Source organism: Protopterus annectens, chromosome 1.part1 (assembly GCF_019279795.1).
Source record: "Protopterus annectens isolate FY-2018-M chromosome 1.part1, PAN1.0, whole genome shotgun sequence".
Taxonomy (NCBI): Eukaryota; Metazoa; Chordata; order Ceratodontiformes; family Protopteridae; genus Protopterus; species Protopterus annectens.
Genome location: NC_056726.1, coordinates 1,917,308,636 through 1,917,326,352, shown reverse-complemented (window position 1 = coordinate 1,917,326,352; position 17,717 = coordinate 1,917,308,636). Strand labels below are relative to the sequence as shown.

General features: G+C 36.7%; 1 protein-coding gene across 2 annotated transcripts in view; it reads left to right on the top strand.

The window, feature by feature from the left end:
• The window catches only part of LRFN2 (leucine rich repeat and fibronectin type III domain containing 2), a 4,336,860-nt gene extending 4,324,046 nt beyond the window's left edge, over positions 1-12,814 (top strand). For both annotated transcript variants that reach the window (XM_044085082.1, XM_044085073.1), the window contains one exon: positions 10,838-12,814. In XM_044085082.1, coding sequence (XP_043941017.1) covers positions 10,838-11,756 — 919 coding nt within the window. In that variant the 3' untranslated portion in view covers positions 11,757-12,814. The remainder of the gene's footprint in view (positions 1-10,837) is intronic.
• The last annotated feature ends 4,903 nt before the right edge of the window (positions 12,815-17,717 follow it).

Sequence of the window (17,717 nt, the reverse complement as noted above, 5' to 3'; positions counted from 1 at the left end):
AATAATTCCAGTCCTCCTAAAATAAAGGCACAGTAAAAGAGTGTCGAGTGAAATGCTAACACAAACTTAAATTAAACAAATGCAATGAGTTCAAGATTACAGCAGTGTACTTTCAACAACTTATAAAGGTGTGGTTATTGAATAAAAGTACTTGCTTTGCAGAAAAGAGCCAATAGACACTCAATTTATAAAGGCACCAAGAACAAGGTAAGCTGATTAATAAGCCCTCCAGCCAATAACACAACTACATGCATGAATATCTGGTATGTTTCCCCAACCTGTACAGACTAGGTTACCACCCACCTCCACTAGATAGAAAATCCTCTGTCCTCTTTATTTAAAGAACACAGAAAAGAGCTTGCTACAGTGTAAAAAGCACAACTTTATTCAACACTTAACTAAATAATGAATTTAAAGCAAGTAAATTAGTAGAACAGACAATGAGAATAAAGTGCACTTTTTTAAAAATAAACACAAGGAAAGGGAGATAAATAATTTAACAGATTAAAAGCAGCTCAATTTACAGAAAGGGTGGGCAGCTTAAAAGCACCAAGTTTAAAAAGCAGGTCAAGGAATCGGAGGGTGGCTAGGAAGAATAAGTAGCAGTGAGTCATCTACAATGCTTGCAGTTTTGCAGCCATTATCTTAGTATTGAGTCTTATCTTGAGTCCCCAGTGGCCTAATAGATAAGGCATTGGCCTCCTAAGCCAGGGATTGTGGGTTCGAGTCCCAGCTGGGATATAATCTTGATTCAAGTGAAGCTTTAACCCCAGGGATCACTTCAATGGCCCTGCTGGACAGAGGATCAGGAAACTAATCTAAAAGGGAGGCGAAAGCCCACACATTCTGGCTAGGCTTATAAATGCCCTTGGGCAGGTAACCTAGTACCTACCTATGAACCTCATCTACAAAGACATGCTCACAGATGTACTCTGAGTATTTAAGTATCACTCAAGAAACAAACTGACCAATGAAAAAAAGCATGTGAAATGTGCAGCCTGAGAAATGTAAGCATCTATCTGCCATATAGAACATAAACACCAGGCCAGCAGATTTAAAAAAAAAAATAGAATAGTTAAATCAGAAAGCAGCTCTATCAGTTTTGGCAACTCACAGACAAAGAAAATCATTATATTTCTCACCAGTAGGGGAGACACCAACTGTCCTTATAGTTTTTATAGGTTTTGAGTCTTATCAGAAAAGACCATAGTTAACAAGCAAAAATAAAATTAAAAATAAAATAAAAAATTGTTAACTAGCCTTTGCATAACTATTAAAGTCGTTTTAACATATGAAATGAACATCTTTGCAATACTTCTTTTAATACTAACTGCCCTGAATTGAGAAGACCATTTTGACATGGAGTAAAAAAAAATCAAAATCACACTTGACTTTGACAGAAAACATCAGTTGATCCTCCCATTCATTCATCAACCACATAGCAATTCATCTACCCATCTGTCCATTTTTCTAAACTATTTGTTCTAGTGAAAAACACAGGATTAGCAAGTAAAAGATAATATCCTAGACTTGATCCTAAGTTCATATTGTATGTCTGCCATGTATTTCAAAACAAGCAGAAGGTTGGAATCTTTCCAGAGTAGCTTGTGTATACTTCAGGGACTCCATTCGATGTGTCATGACTTGTACATCCCCTGGGAGGCAACCAGTGTCATTTTTTTTTTCTAGGTGCCCTGTCCACTTCAGTTGACACCAACCTTTCAGTAAACCAGAGGATCTACTCCAAGGTCTTCCCAAAGATTTAAGTCCCTTATTCTATTACAGAAATTTGCCAAGTAAATCTGGACAGAAACCTCATTTCTGGTACTTGTTTCCATTATCCTAAGTTCATGACTACAGGCGATGATGAGGACGTAGCACAAACTGAAAGGTCATCTTGTGATTTAGCTATTCTTTTATACCTCATTCTTGAACTACGCCTGTAGTACAGCCACTGCTGTACCCAGATGCTGGTCAGTCTCCAATCTCCTTCCCCCTTCTGCAGAAAATAACCCACTCTTTCACAAGGCAGAACCATTACGTTTGATTAGGAGGAATTTATTTTCATCCAGCCGTGTCGTAACTACTCTAGTGTACTCCAGCAATCACAATCACCTGAAATCAAGCTGATAATATAATCTGCAGACAGCAAAAAAGTTATCCTGACATCCCCTCATGGATACTTTGTAAACAATTAACTCATATTGAAATCCTGTCTGTGGAATACTTTGCACACCTTTAGCACCTTCAAACTAAATCAGGACATACAGATACATTTCTCAGTTGTTAAAAACACAGCATATCATATCATGCAACAATGCCCCAGGAAAACAGTATTGCTGTAGTATTTCTCACAAGACATTTCAAAGCATGCTATTATTTATGTCTGGGAATTAAAAAAGCAAAAAAAAATTATAAGTATCAATAAAAGTAGAGCGCAGAAGAAATATGAAAAAAACAGAGAAAGCACCAAAAATAACTTAAATGTAAAAAGACACTAGTGGATAATTACACTTACCACAGGGCAACCCCAGTGCAAATAGAATTAGTTGGTGCCTGTATTTGCACCCACTCATGAAAAAATGTAAGAAACCCGGAAATGCAACTACAAAGCCTTCCATATCACCCTACTTATACATCCTTGGAGCTGCAATGATTAAGTGCATTACATGTGGCTGATATAGTAGTTACTTGATAAATTATCTACTTGTCATTTGTTGACACTGAGCAGGTTAAGTCAAACATGGAATCTGTTCCCACTCTCCCCAAAACAACAACGTTTGCATTGAAATAATAGGCAATATAGTGATTCAACTCAGCGGAAAGCTGACAAAATTAAAGTAGTGCAATACACATATGTCTAATGTCAGAAATGCACTTTGGATTACACAGACTACTATTTGCAGCTGATTAGTCAGCTACAGGTAATCATATTTTCACAAGTCTGTGCTTAGAAAAGTGATTGGGTTAGGATGGATTCCATGCACATTGCCTGATATGTCCCATGACATGTGTGGTAAAACTGGAACTCACCATTAAAATATTTGTATGCAAACTTCATGTACTAGTTTGCATTTATTTTCATTTATTCTAACAGAATCTTATGTCAAACTCTGATTTTCTAAAATGCATCCATATCTAATTCATACCATTTACTTTAATTTCAATGCTACAGCTAAGACAGCATCTGAGTTTCTAAATAATTGGTTGTTTTGCATTTTCATCACAACATGTGGAAAATAATTTGTCGGCTGCTTGTTATGCTCTTTTTCTGGAAAAAAAAGCATTGAAGAAAAGCATACATTTCCAGGACATGCTCTTATAAATATATCTTCCACAGGAATATTGGTATGCACCGTTATGCTAATCACTGAGTTTGAGGCTTAACCTCTGTATTACCAAAGTGATCCAGAAGTGATAGTGTAGAACACTGCTGAAGTTTGAAGACAAAAAAAGAATTGATTAAACACACATTCAAAGCATCTGGAACTGATTGTTCCTCCCCACTATCTTCACTGTATAAGCAGCATATCGAGCTTTCTCATGCAGCTACAGTATCTGTTATAGTTAACGCTTCACACTAGGATTTGACATTTACATTTTAAATTTCTTTTCCAAATGAATGCAAAAAAGCATAATTATATTAGTGTGTAATGAAAGAGCACGTACTCTGGGTTTAATCTGACAAGACAAATTCTCAGAAGGTAAGATTCCATAATGCAGACACTTAATTTTGAAATGCTAGAAGGAACTCTTTAATGATAATTGGTTTTGTCAAAAAAAAGAATGCTATTTGTATTTAAAACTAATTCAATACTTCATCTGCAAAAATGTTTATGGCAGGTGAAAATTGTGGTTTCTGTGCATGCAGCTTTTGTAATTTGATTTACTTCTGGAGTCACGATTTATTTTCTGAACGCAATAATTGTTAATTAGAAATTAGGTCAAAGTGTCATTCTTTGTTAGGTTAGCTAATATGCAGTTGCACTTTCAAAAAAATGTAGACTGTCATGAGCAATGAGTAAAATTCTGATCATGAACCAGTCAGGACAGACACACTTTCTACATTTCAATAGATGCATTTATTCATTGAGATATTGCAGCGTGTTACTTTAAGGACACAGGAAAATCTGACATCACTTCCCCAACTGTTCAGCATTGAAGCAATAACAAAAAAAGGACCGTAATTTTATTCTCCAGTAACGTTATACTACACTGCCTGTAAGACCGTTTCTTACTTCATGCACACAACTGCAGTTTCTGATCCTAAATGTCTTCAATGAATCTAAACCATTAAAAGAGAATATTAACACATCTCACATAAATTATTATGTTTAAGAACTCTTAATAATTCTTTCCACAAGACCATAACTTCAGACGCCGACTTACTCAACAAGAAACATAACACATTGAATTTGTCCTATCAGCAAACAGGAAACTGTGCAGTTCATTAGAAAATTATTAACACCCAACAACCCTTATCAGATAATTAGAGTTGTTGATGTTACAATGAAAGAAGATACTGTAACCCCTTGTTTCCACAACCTAAACAGAATTCTAACAAATGATCCAGATCTTCCATTTTCCCAGTGCACTTACATTCTAAAAATTATGAGACCTTTTAAAATTCCTTACTATATGTTTTGTAGTAGTTTTTCCAAGTGCAGATCACCATAGACAAAATCCCATACCATAGTCTAGCCAGCTATAGATCACCTTCCAAATTCCAAGAAGCTCACAATTCATACATGGACCTACTGAGTACACTTTTCATTCAGCATAACACCCTACTCATGAGAGAATTTAATTACCCCTCTATAGATTGGGAATCCAACATGTGCTCAAATGTATATACCCAGAGATTCCTGGACTTTTTAATACAATCATCATTGACCATATAGAGAATATGCCTACTAGAGGCTCCAACATACTGGATCTCATGCTCAGAAGTATGCAAGGATGCTGCACCCCTCCCACATTATCCCATCCTCACTAGTAAGGTCTGACCATAAAGCCAGCTCCTTCAAAATCAAAATCAACTTTGTAAATCCATTAAAACCAGTAAGAGTTAGGAACTATTCCAAGATAAATTATCTGCTATTAAGTGATTCTTTGTCAAAATTTAACCCCTCCAAACCCCAAGAACATGCCATCCTATGCTGAATTGCTTTCTAAAACTCTGTACAACCATGTCAATGGCAGCAAAGAGGCTGCTGTACCTACCAAAAGTAAGCCAAGAACTAGCCCCAGAGACAAACTGCTCCGGTAGCATCCCACATTAAACAGGATGCAGAACAAAAGGAAAAAAAATGTGACAAAAATTATGAAGGGTAACTCCCATAAAAATAAACATTCTCCCATCAAAGTAAATAGGTAAGTAAGAGCCCAAATTAGGTCATGCAAAATCAACTTTGAGGTTAAGGTATCTTCCTAGGTGAAAGATAACCATAAGGTCTTCTACAACTATGTCAGAAACCTCAAGGCCAACATACAGCAATGTGCTGAACTGGTGGTTAATGGTGCAACATTCACTGAGTCTGGTGATATGGTGAACCTGTTTGAGGACAAATTCATTGCCAAGTTTACCCACCTTCACCCCCATCCATCCTCCCAATAATACCCTCAAACATAACCCATCTGACTATAAGTAGGGAGCATATACTGGCTGCACTCACTAAAGCCAAGAGCACGGTCTCAACAGGTCCCAATAACATCCCAGGATGCCTCCAGAATAGTCCAAAATATGACTTATCAGGACCTCTGCAGTCATTATTTAACTGTAGTCTTAAAACAGGCCTAGTGCCACGTGAATGGAGGATTGCATTAGACATCCTCCTTCATAAAGGAGGACTTTCAACAGATCCTGGAAACTACAGACCCATTAGTCTGATTAGTCTTATTTGCAATTCCATGGAAAGAATTATCAAAGAAATTCTCAACAAGGACATAAGGGACCTCCAGGACACTGGATTCATCCCAGTCTGGCTTTGTCAAAGGAAGGTCATGCTTACTGAATCAGGTGGACTTCTTTTAAAAAGGTCACTAAGGCATTGATTTGTGGGAAAACTGTGCATATTGTCTACCTAAATCTATCTAAGGCATTTGATATACTACATCAGTTAGGAATTGTCAACAAACTTACTGAACTAGGTATAAACCCTTTTATAACATGCTGGATAGCTAGCTGGTAGGACCCAGGAGGTCTATAATCGGTGAGGCCACATTCACAAAGAGGGCATTCACTGGTGAAGTGCCCTAGGGCTCTGTGCTAGGCCCATTCCATTTTGCCATCTACTTCTTGGATGTCAAAGTCAATTTCAAAGGCCTCTGGCTAATCAAGTTTGCAGATGGTTGCATACCTCGAGCAGTCATAAAATCCCCCCAAGATGAGAACACCCTTCAGAAAGGTCTAATATAGATAATCGGTTGGTGCCAAAGCTATGGCTTAAAACTCAATATCAAGAAATGCATTAGGGTGCCTTTTGGGAAATCTCCTGCCCCAGGTAACTATGTCATCAATAAAACAACCTTAAAAGTTGATTTATTAGTCAGGGATCTGGGAACACGTGTAGATAGTAACCTAGCCTTTGACCAACATGTGTCCAAGGTAGTAAGAAAATCATAGTATATTGCTCAACTTATAATCAAGGACATGGCATCAATGTCTAGAGAGGCCATCATACCTCTGTATTCTGCCCTCATCAGGCCCATCACAGAATATAATGCCCCATTAGATATGTACCTGACCAGACACATGTGGCAACTGCAATATCCTCGATGGTTCCTTACAAAAAGAATACAGGAAATAAATGCAATGCCCTTCTGTGATTTCCTTAAAGCCCTGTCTCTTTACTTTATATCATATCGACTTCTGAGAGCTGATCTTTGCCTGGCATATAAGGCATCCCTAGATCCTTTTTTGATGAATCTTTTGCACTTCCACAAAATAAACAGCATCAGAACTCCTAGATTAAAAGACTTAATTTTGCTTGTGATATAAATAGGACATGTTGGAGAGACAGATATGTTTATCAGAGAATTTTCATTCTCTGAAACAGGCTCTCAATCCATGTGAAGCAGATTTCCTGCCTATCCCTATTTAAGTGCAACATGGACCAAAGGATAGGTAATCATAAATTCACCCTGGTCTGGCTCTTATGTCTCTGATGGACAGAGACAGTTAGTAAATCACTGCTAGAAATCAAATATAAATCAAATTAGTGTGTCAAATTTGGATTGTATGGCTAGACTTTTAAGGGACCTAGGAGTTGTTATCCTAATATACACCTATGAATGGCATTGCAGTTAATGGGATGATCCTTATGAACTTACTGACCTATTAAAATCAGGTACGATTCTATGTCTTCCAGATCTACTAAATTAAATAAATGGCATAATGATGTCTCACTACATGTCAGGTGTATCCATTTACAACCATGTGTTTTTCTAGTGATATCATGGGAAGAATAGTACTGGATCTGACATAATACATTCTCTTACATAGACCTGCTTCCTAACACACACACACACACACACACACACACACACACACATACATATATTCATATATGGCCGAATGCGTGTTTTCCAGTTTCGGTAATACCAGTCTAAAAATGTTCAAACTCACATTAGGGGTTGGTAGTGTACATTCACTAATATGAGATTGATGTTCTGACTGGATCTTGCACTACATTGGGGATCAGGAAATTTACTCTTTTCTTTGCTGTAGTGCGATCTTGGAGTTGGAATATATAATTTGCAAGGATGTGGAGGTTGCAGCCCCCCATATAAGAGTGCAGAGGAGCTTGCCCCCCTTGCAAAACTGTAAAAACTTGTGCTGTAGAGGTACAAATCCTACAGCAGTTTCAGCAGAACTGCCTGAGGGTCTGCCGTCACCTCCTGACATTTTAAATACATTGGAATGTGGATGTCGAGGTAATGATTTCTGACATTCTGTAAAAATGACATTGCCAAATTCGAAATGTCAGTTTGAGCAATTGAACAGACTTTGTTTTGCAATTCAATATTTTGATAGTAAATCATATATATATATATATATATATATATATATATATATATATAGATATATATAGATATATATAGATATATATATATATGTGTGTGTGTGTGTGTGTGTGTGTGTGTGTGTGTGCGTCTGTGTGTGTGTCTGTGTGTATTTAGGACATTTTTCAAAACGATAAAAATGTGTAGGATGTGCACATATGTGTGTGTGTGCATGTGTGTGGGTGGATGAGTGAGAAGTGGGAGAAAGCCTAAAGTAAAGTTGCAATCAATATGCCCATTCAAGCTGGCTTTATCAGTTAGTTTTTACACAAAGGTTAGTCATATATTTTAATAGTAAAAGCAGGAGTGCAACAAAGAAAGACTAAGCTAAGGGGCTGTCCAAGTGTGGAAGAGAAATTTATTTTCCATTTCACATACTGCATGAGCAAGGTTTCTCTGTATAGTCTCTTATTGATCCTACTTACTACAGCAAGGAGAGTAGTTGTTCTATGTTGTCGAGTGTATTCTGCTTTCTTAGGTTTAGTAAGATAAATAAATAGTTGATTCACCATGATTCACAGTCTAATTTCCTGCTCAGCTTGATTTTGAGGAGTTGTTGCTTTGATAATAAGGGATGATAATTACTAAGCCCTTCAGAAGAAGGCTTCGATTTTTACTCCCCAACAGTTAGATGTGTACATTTTCAGAAAAAAAATATTTTTTGGATAAAACACAATTAGAATGTGATGGATAAGTTTTCCTAAAAAACACACCTTATTTATTGCATTCCAACATTTTTCTTCTCATCTGCATCAGACCTTGTGGTGTTACATAGACATATGTATCTCAAAAAGAAATTTTTGAAAAAAAAAAACTAATAATACATACATCTTTATTTTAGCATTTTATTTAAAAGTTTATGTCGCACTCATATCTGGCCATCTTAGCTTCATGCTGTTAAACTACAAGAGAATAAGAACAGCAGCTCATGTTGATTAGTGCTGCCATATGTACAAAATGTCTATAAAGGTCAGCTGAAGGGTTGACTTGTGAAAATGTGAGTTGCCAGTGTATCCAGAAACTTCATGTCACCTGAAAATGCAGCACAGTACATTACTATGTCATTATTAATCCACTGGTGGACTATACATACAGAAAGTACAACTCTTTTACAAATGTAACTTTTTTTTTTTTTTTTATCACCACCATTTTCTATCACAATCCGAATAAGTCTTATTTAATTAATGTATCACTACAGTTAAGGGTTTTCAGGTTTTCCGTGTGTACTGGGGGCAGTTGAGATGAAGTAGTCTTGTTTTTCATTTAACTTGATACAAATAGTCCTTCATTCTTTGTTTATTGATGTGGATGTCCATCCATGAAGCTGATTCTTTGTAATGGCACAAGTTTATCAAAGGTAATATAATGATAATTGCTGTACAACTCAGATTTATGTCACCAAAATTAACCATGCTATGTACGATGATGTTTTTACTTTCATTACAATGCATAATGCTTGCTGTTTAATGCAATTAACATGTTAACATTTGTTATGTATGGAAAAGATCATTTTTACTTGTAAATTAAGCATGGAAGAAACAAAGATCATATGCAAATTAGAAGTTAATCTTAGTTAATTATTTTTTAATTTCTTCTAAATATTTCTGAGGGGTCTAGTGTCTCACATATTTGCCCACATGATTCTCTTGCCTCTAATCCATGTCCTCAGCGGTTCTTCTTTATCAGCGGTTCTTCTTTATCAGAATAGTAATACTTATACAGGGCTATTTCTGCTTGTTTTAAGGTTGTCAGGGCTGATATGGTGGACCTTTCCCTCTTAATGACTATTCCTTACCCAAGTGTAGAAGGGTGATATGACACAGCAAGCATGTCAGAATACTAAGACCAACTAATCCACTTGCGTGAGCTGAATCTCGTGCATTATTGACATGCTACACCACTGATCTCTCTAAGGTCCCTGAAATACTGTGTTAAAACAATTCCTTCACAATCTGTCCCCCAGAGAAAAGGGAGCTGCTTCCCCATTACTGAAGTCAAACACCTTTCTTCTGCACCTTAAGCAGGCCTAAATATTTTGTTTTAGTGACTATAAAGAAGAGAACACAGCATCCAAAACAATATTTTGTTGCCGAGCACAAAGGAAAATAAAAATGCATAAAAAAGTACTTTGCAATGCAGAGAAAATATTGTGTTTAGCTTTTTTGTAGTATTTATTTGAAAGAAAGTTGTTTTCATAGTCAGAAATTTGAACGTACAGTTTCTTCTGCGTGGCTATGTTCAGTTGTATTACTTTTCAGGGTGGTATTATATATATTGTATTCAGAACTTTCTCAGTGTATTATATCATATGAAGATACAACTTTAGAGAGAGGATCACTGACTACTTTATAGCAGAATGAAGTTTTGCAATACAAATTTAACTTTATTTTGTACATTGCTATAGGAAGCAAGCATACTCAATTTTGTAAGTATTTTGTAAGCTAAAACAGAACTGATAACATTTTGAAAAAGTATTTACAACTTTATATTTTACTCATTCATTTGGAAGTATATCACCATGATTCAAAATTACCCATAAAATAATATTTTGTTCCTTGTTATTTATACAAGAATCTTGAGAAGAAATTAAGAAACAGAAAATGTATACCATTATGTTGACCCAAGATTGAATCAGAAGGTAACAATATAGTAAACCAAATTCTGCCTCATTGGGACAAGATTATTACATAAATTTCTTTAAAATGATCTTTTGAGTTTGACTATGAATCTGTGCTTAATGGTAATAACTCTCCTCTTTTTTTTGTCTTAAAAGGATGATCCCACCATCGCAAAAATCCTTCATTGTTAACAACCTGGTGTCTGGAATATTATATGACTTATGTGTCCTAGCAGTATGGGATGATACAGCTACCACGCTAACAGCCACTAACATAGTTGGCTGTATCCAGTTCTACACCAAAGAGGACTATACTCAGTGTCATTCCATGCATAGTCAGTTCTTGGGAGGAACAATGATTTTGATTATTGGAGGCATAATTGTGGCCACATTATTGGTGTTCATTGTTATACTAATGGTAAGATATAAATATCGTAATGGCTCCAATGCTAAAATGGCAAATGTCAGCAATGTCTACTCCCAGACGAATGGTGGGCAGAGTCTTCAAAATGGAGTTTTGCCACAGGTTAATCCAAAAGTGGTGATGAGAGATGAACTTGTGGAGTTTAACTGTGGATCAGATCACAGTAGTGTGTCCTCTTCATCTAGCTCCTTGGCAAGCCATGATTGTGATAACTATAGTCTCCACAGTAACAGAAGTACTCTATCTAATAAGTGGAAGTCAACAGGCAGGTCCAAGCACAATCTGGATCGCCTCATGGGGGCTTTTACTTCACTTGAGTTAAGATGTCAAAGAAAAGAAGATGTACCAGACTCAAAACCCTCAACCTCAGTTCAACATTCAGACAAAGAACCTCTTCTAGGCCACACAGACTCTAAATTTAGAAGCCTTTTACTGTTGCCCTTGGAGACCAAACCTAAACGTAGCCATTCATTTGATATGGGGGACTTTGCTTCCACACAGTGCTGCACATACCCTAAAAAGATATCCAATATCTGGACTAAAAGAAGTCTCTCCGTCAATGGTATGCTTTTGCCGTATGAGGGTAACGAACTTCCTGAAGCAAAAGGGACATTAGGTAGTTCAGAATGGGTAATGGAAAGCACAGTGTAAACTGACGTACCAGCCTAAATAATTAGTTTTGTTTCAAGAGAGATCTGCATTTGGGAAAAACTCTTCTCCTCCTCTGTAAGAAGAATGCAGAATGGAAACCTTCTGGTTATTCCTTGGAAAAAACGGGAGCTGACCTATGAATCTAGCAATGGGGACTTCTAAAATGATTTCGGATAAGAGAGCATTCTGATATATACGGTGTTCTTAATGTCTCCTAGAGGGCTGTCATTCTTAAACAGTCTAAAAGAAGTAAATACTGCAAATGCAGGTCATGTTAAGAATGTCAGATTAAAGGTTGTCATTTTCAAAAGCCCTTTCAGAATTCAAACCAAAGGGTATGTGTCCCATTAATGTTATACAAGTTTTCATATACCACGGACAAATTGTGTGGGACGCAGTGCATTACGTTTGTCTAAATTCTTTGGTAGATGCATTGCCTGCAATGTGTCTCAAGTGTAATAAAGAATGAAGGAATAGGAGGACCAAATGTATTTGTGTCAGATGCTCATTTCAAGATTAGTGCAGAACATAAGGGACAGTTTTAGTTTTTCCTTCATTTCTTTTACTCAGGCTAGCTCTACAATTCCTCGCCAGATATATTATTTCAGGGAGTTGTTTAACCATTATCAAAACATGTAATAGACATTGAATAAAATGATGGGATTTGAGTTCATTTAATTTATTGATGCAGATCATTTACTGTTATTTGTCACAAAGTAAAGCACACACTCACACACTTTTGTTTTGGTCAAATTATGTGTTCAGGAGCAGATAAATGTACCTAGTGAAAAAAAAAAAATTACAGTCCTTATAATAAACTATAAGCATCACTAAGAACAGCAGAATATTCTGACATGGTCTGTTGTAATACAGTCCTTAGGATCACTGATAAAAGGGAAAGTACAAGGCAAGTAATAACAATATGCATATTCAATATGTTTAGCCATTTAACATCTAATTTGCATAACTGTTTGGAGTTTTAATACTGTAAATAGAAGAGCAATGGTATATAGTCAACAATTTTCTCAGTGAAATAGCACTTTTTTCAGCCATCTAAAATGTTGATAAGTATATATATATATATATATATATATATATATATATATATATATATGGGTTACCTTCATTTGACTGAAAGCTCATTTGACTGACACTCATTTGACTGAGACCAAATGACTGAAACTTCATTTCACTGACAGTTCATTTGACTGACAATTAGTACTGGCAATGTCTAGAGCACTGTAAGGAAAGTAAAAGGAATATGTCCTTTTCCCCACTGTAGTGCGACGCTGGAGTTAGTATATATAGTTGGAGGGGGACATAGCCCCCCACTTAGTTTCATGTTATATTCTCTGCTTTTGGTTTTATATTGTTTAGTAAAACCAAAGTAAGTGGGAGGTTGTGCCCCCCACACCCCCCTAACTATATATACTAACTCCAGGGTCGCACTACAGCGGGGAAAAGGTCATATTCCTTTTACTTTCCTTGGTCTGACTAAAATGTTTGTCAGTCAAATGATATAGATACACACACACACACACACACACACACACATATATATATATATATATATATATATATATATATATATATATATTTATTTATTTTTTTTTTCCAGATTGTAAAGTGGACAACAACTGACACATAATTAATCATTTTCTTCCTGAAACAGCTTTTTATTTCAGTAACTTGAAATCATTTCCATTTTGTTTTCATGTTGTAAATGAAAGAATATTCAAATATACTAGACCCTTTTCTCCCTGAAATAAGATTTTCTTTTAGCAATTTGAAAATGCTAACGTTTTATTTCTGTGTATGAAAAACTCTCTAATGACTCATTTTGTACAGCTTAGATAAGCAATCTCCTGATTTAGGTGCTGAAGAAAAAGAAACCAGTTTTTTAAAGGTTTAAAGGTACTTATGTGACATGGCTGTGTATGTAAACTAGTACAGTTATAATTTCTCCTTTTGAGGCATAGAAGAGTTCTGTTTATGTGGTCAAATGATCCCTTGTTTTTGCTACAAAATGTATAATAAAAACATAAAAAGAGCACAATATTTAATTTCAGTGTTCATTTCTTGCTATTAAATTGCTTCTTACTTTTGCTGAGGGCACCACCAGCAAGACCCGAAGCAATACTACAAGCTCAAACTTACTTAAAATATGAAGGCAAGGTATATGAAGTCTGTCAGTGTCTGCAACAGAATATGCAATCAGCAGCAGAGGGATAAAAGTTCTAATAGAGCACATATTAGAAAGAGAAGGTGAAAATGGAGCTTGACAGACAGAAAGAGAGATAGACAGTGTATGTAAGAGAAGAAGAGGGATTATGTAATTTTCTCCTTCACTTTGGTTTAGTTTCAGTGTAGTCCGGTTTACCTAATTAAAATTAATTTTGATCAGAATCACTAAATCACAGACACCATCATTATATAAAATAACAATAGCTATAACATATAACAGATACAAATGAACAATTGCCTTGATCATATATTATAAACATTATCTATATAGATTCAATCAATTTTCTTACTTCAGTATGTGTTCTAAATGTCCTACACTATATAGGGAGCAATGCTGGTCTTTTGTTATGGTCTATTTGTTTATTTAAATTTGTTTAGCAGTGTAGTGCACTCATACCTGTGGACCATTTGCAGGTATAGCCTGGCTGAATAGGATCATATAAGAAATGAGCAAAGCATATTTACAGATACACTGATATGCTAAAAGCAAATATATATATATATATATATATATATATATATATATATATATATATATATAGATAGATAGATATATAGATAGATAGATATATATATACATGTTTATAGATGCAAGAATATGGTATAACATTTAGTTCAAGAAGTAGTTAACAATGTCAAAACATGGATGGTCTGCACATCTTCAACTAGAAACATAATCATAGTAATTTCTGCACTACCAGGCAATGGCAGAGGTTTGTACTTTATACCAAAGAGCTCACTTAATAATCTATTTGCATCCTCTCCTCTGATGTATAGTATATTCCAACAGTACATGTGTTAAGCCTTTTATTTTGCCTAAGTAGCAAATACATTTCCTGCCTTTTATGCTGATGTCTAATCTTAAAAGCCATAAGTTGTCATTATGTATTTCAAATTTATTTACCATGCGAGTGCAATGCCCCCATCGGCATGTACCTTGCCAAGCACATCCAGCAGTTGGAGAGACCACAGAGGTTCCTGATGAGTAAACTCCAGGGTCTCAAACATCTATTCTATACAGATAGGCTAAAAGCACTGTCCCTGTACTTAGTCTCATACAGACTGCTCAGAGGTGACTTGTGTCGGGCATACAAGTCCATCTCAGAACCAGCCTTGATGGAGCTGCTGCATATCCGTAAGACAAACTCCACTGGAGCAACCCGCACGCAAGGCGTCAACATGATCTGTGACAATAACAGAACTTGTTGACAGGATAGATTTGTATCCCAAAGACTCCCCCATTTGTGGAATAGACTCCCTCTCCATGTTAAGCAGAGTACCTCTCTAGCCATCTTTAAGAGAAACCTAGATGACTGGATGGGAAATAGAAGATGCACCCCTAGAATCCCACCTGTGTCCCTGCTGGACAAGGGAAACAGCTGCTGACTTTGAGAGAACATGGCCAATTTCTTGGCTAGGTTTATAAGGGCCTATGGGCCAATAGCCCAGTATCATCCTATGAAGCTCTCAGCCTATGCATATTGCACATGGATTGCTTGAGGACATATCATACAAGTAACCTGCATTAGTTACCATTATTTTTCTCATTATCAACAGCATCAATTCCCCTTTTTCCTATTTTCTGCATGGATCATTGGGTCAAATCAATGCTTGCTACCTCTCTCAATTTAGGTCTAGTCTACTACCTTCTTTACTAGTTATGCCTGACTGCTACAGGTCTTCTTTCATGCAATTTATCCATCTCTTGGCTGGATAGCATCATGCACTCTTGTCTTCCTCCTGCCTTACACATATCATCTTCACTAAATTATTTTCTGCTTTACTGCATAAGTGACTGAACAACAATAATCTGTTCTTCCTGATTTTTTTACAGTTAGTGCTTCTATGGCTTCTGTTCTGTTCTTAGTTCATCATCTCCCTTACAGACTGCATCCTAGCAATCCATCACAGGACCAATTTTCCATCACCTCAACCTTTTACAAGTACCCTGCCTTCACAATGCAGATTTCTGTGCCATAGAGAAGCAATGATTACACCATTGTTTTGTACCCTTTACTTTTCCTCCTATTTTGCCTTCTTCTTTCACATACTACCCCTGATACACAGTGCCAGTTGACTGTAGTACCTCTGAGTGCAGTTGTTACTTCTTCAATCAGGCTATCTTTCCCGCAACCATCCCCCACATACCTACATTTGTTAATCTGCTCCACTATTTCCCTCCTATCTCAGTTTTCAACTTCTGATTTTCCCCAATTGTTGCCATGACAGCTGTCTTATCTATGCTCAGTTTCTTCCCATGTCCCTTCCAGTTTGCACTTCAGTCACCTATCATTTGCTGAAGCTACAGTTTAAAGGTGGCTTGCAGAAAGCATTGTTTGTATAAAGATGCCTTGTTTATCTGCCCCATCCAACCTCTCTGTTAAAGTACTCCATCACCAGTATGAATGAAAGTGGGGCAGTGCAAAACTCAGATGCATACTCACTCCCACTAGGTCCTTGTACAGAGCCATTAATTCTATCAATGTTTCCTGGATTTGAAACCACACCACAAGACAGCCCAAATCTGTTTTCTTTGTACAGTGTCATATGCTTTCTTCAAGACTAGGAATGCTCAGATGAACTCTTTCCTCATCTCCATCTTCTTCTCCCCTATATATCTCACTGCAAACATTGGGCTGATTTTGCCACTTCCTGATCTGAAGCAAAACTGCTCATTCCCTATTTGCCTTTCTATAAGTTTGAGTATTCATCTACTAATCACTCCATCCATCTTCTTCCTGTGATGCTGGAGTCCATAGTATTTCCAGGAATACCCAAGCTTTTAATCCAGTCAGATTCCAGGTCATCAGTCAAGTCTTTTTTGACCTTAAAGTCTTCTTGTAAAACATGTAGCTGAATGTGGCCACAAGTGGTTTACGCTGGAGGATATCATGTCACCGAGGATGGCTTTTCCATTTCTAATTTGACCTCAATGCCCTTTGCTTACTGTGAAGAAGTCTACCAAGTTGCATGTTGGCCACTCTTGCATTTGATCTTGTGACTGCCTGACAGGAATTTATAATGGCCTTTTTTTCAGCATCCATTTTGCATCAGTCATATGAGACCAAGGCATCCCTTACATCCTGTTCTGTCAAACACAATTTCAGCATTCAGGTCTCCCATTATAAACACCAGCTCATTCACCTAGAGATAATCTTTACACTATTGTGTAGCTAGCTCTGACATATGTGATCCATATTATCCTATCTAAATGATATTGTGCCCCACAGGTGACACCTAAAGCAGCTGATCTACTTGACTCTTCCTTCAGAAGTACCCACTTATATTCTGAACAATCCTGTCTATGGAACAGGCTCATCATCCATGTGAAGCAGAGTTCTTCCCTAACCCAATTCAAGTGCAACTTGGACAATTGGATGGGAAACTGGAAATTCATCCCTGTTTGGCACCTATGTCTCTAATGCAAAGAGGTAACCTGTAAATGCTTCATCTCCCAGGCCCATGCTCACACTTATCAAGGGTATTAGAACTTGTCAGAGATTTGGGATGCATGGCAAGGCTTAAAAAGGTCCTTGTGGTCATTAGCTTAGTAAACACCTATGAGCCTATGAACCGATGAGCAGCTGTCCATAACTCTGCTCAATATTTAGGTACACTCTGTTGGTATGCCTTTCAAGTTCAACTTGAAAAGCTGTGCTTTAACCCAATACATTACATTCATGAGGAGGAAACACCGAGCATGTTTTTGAGGAGGTA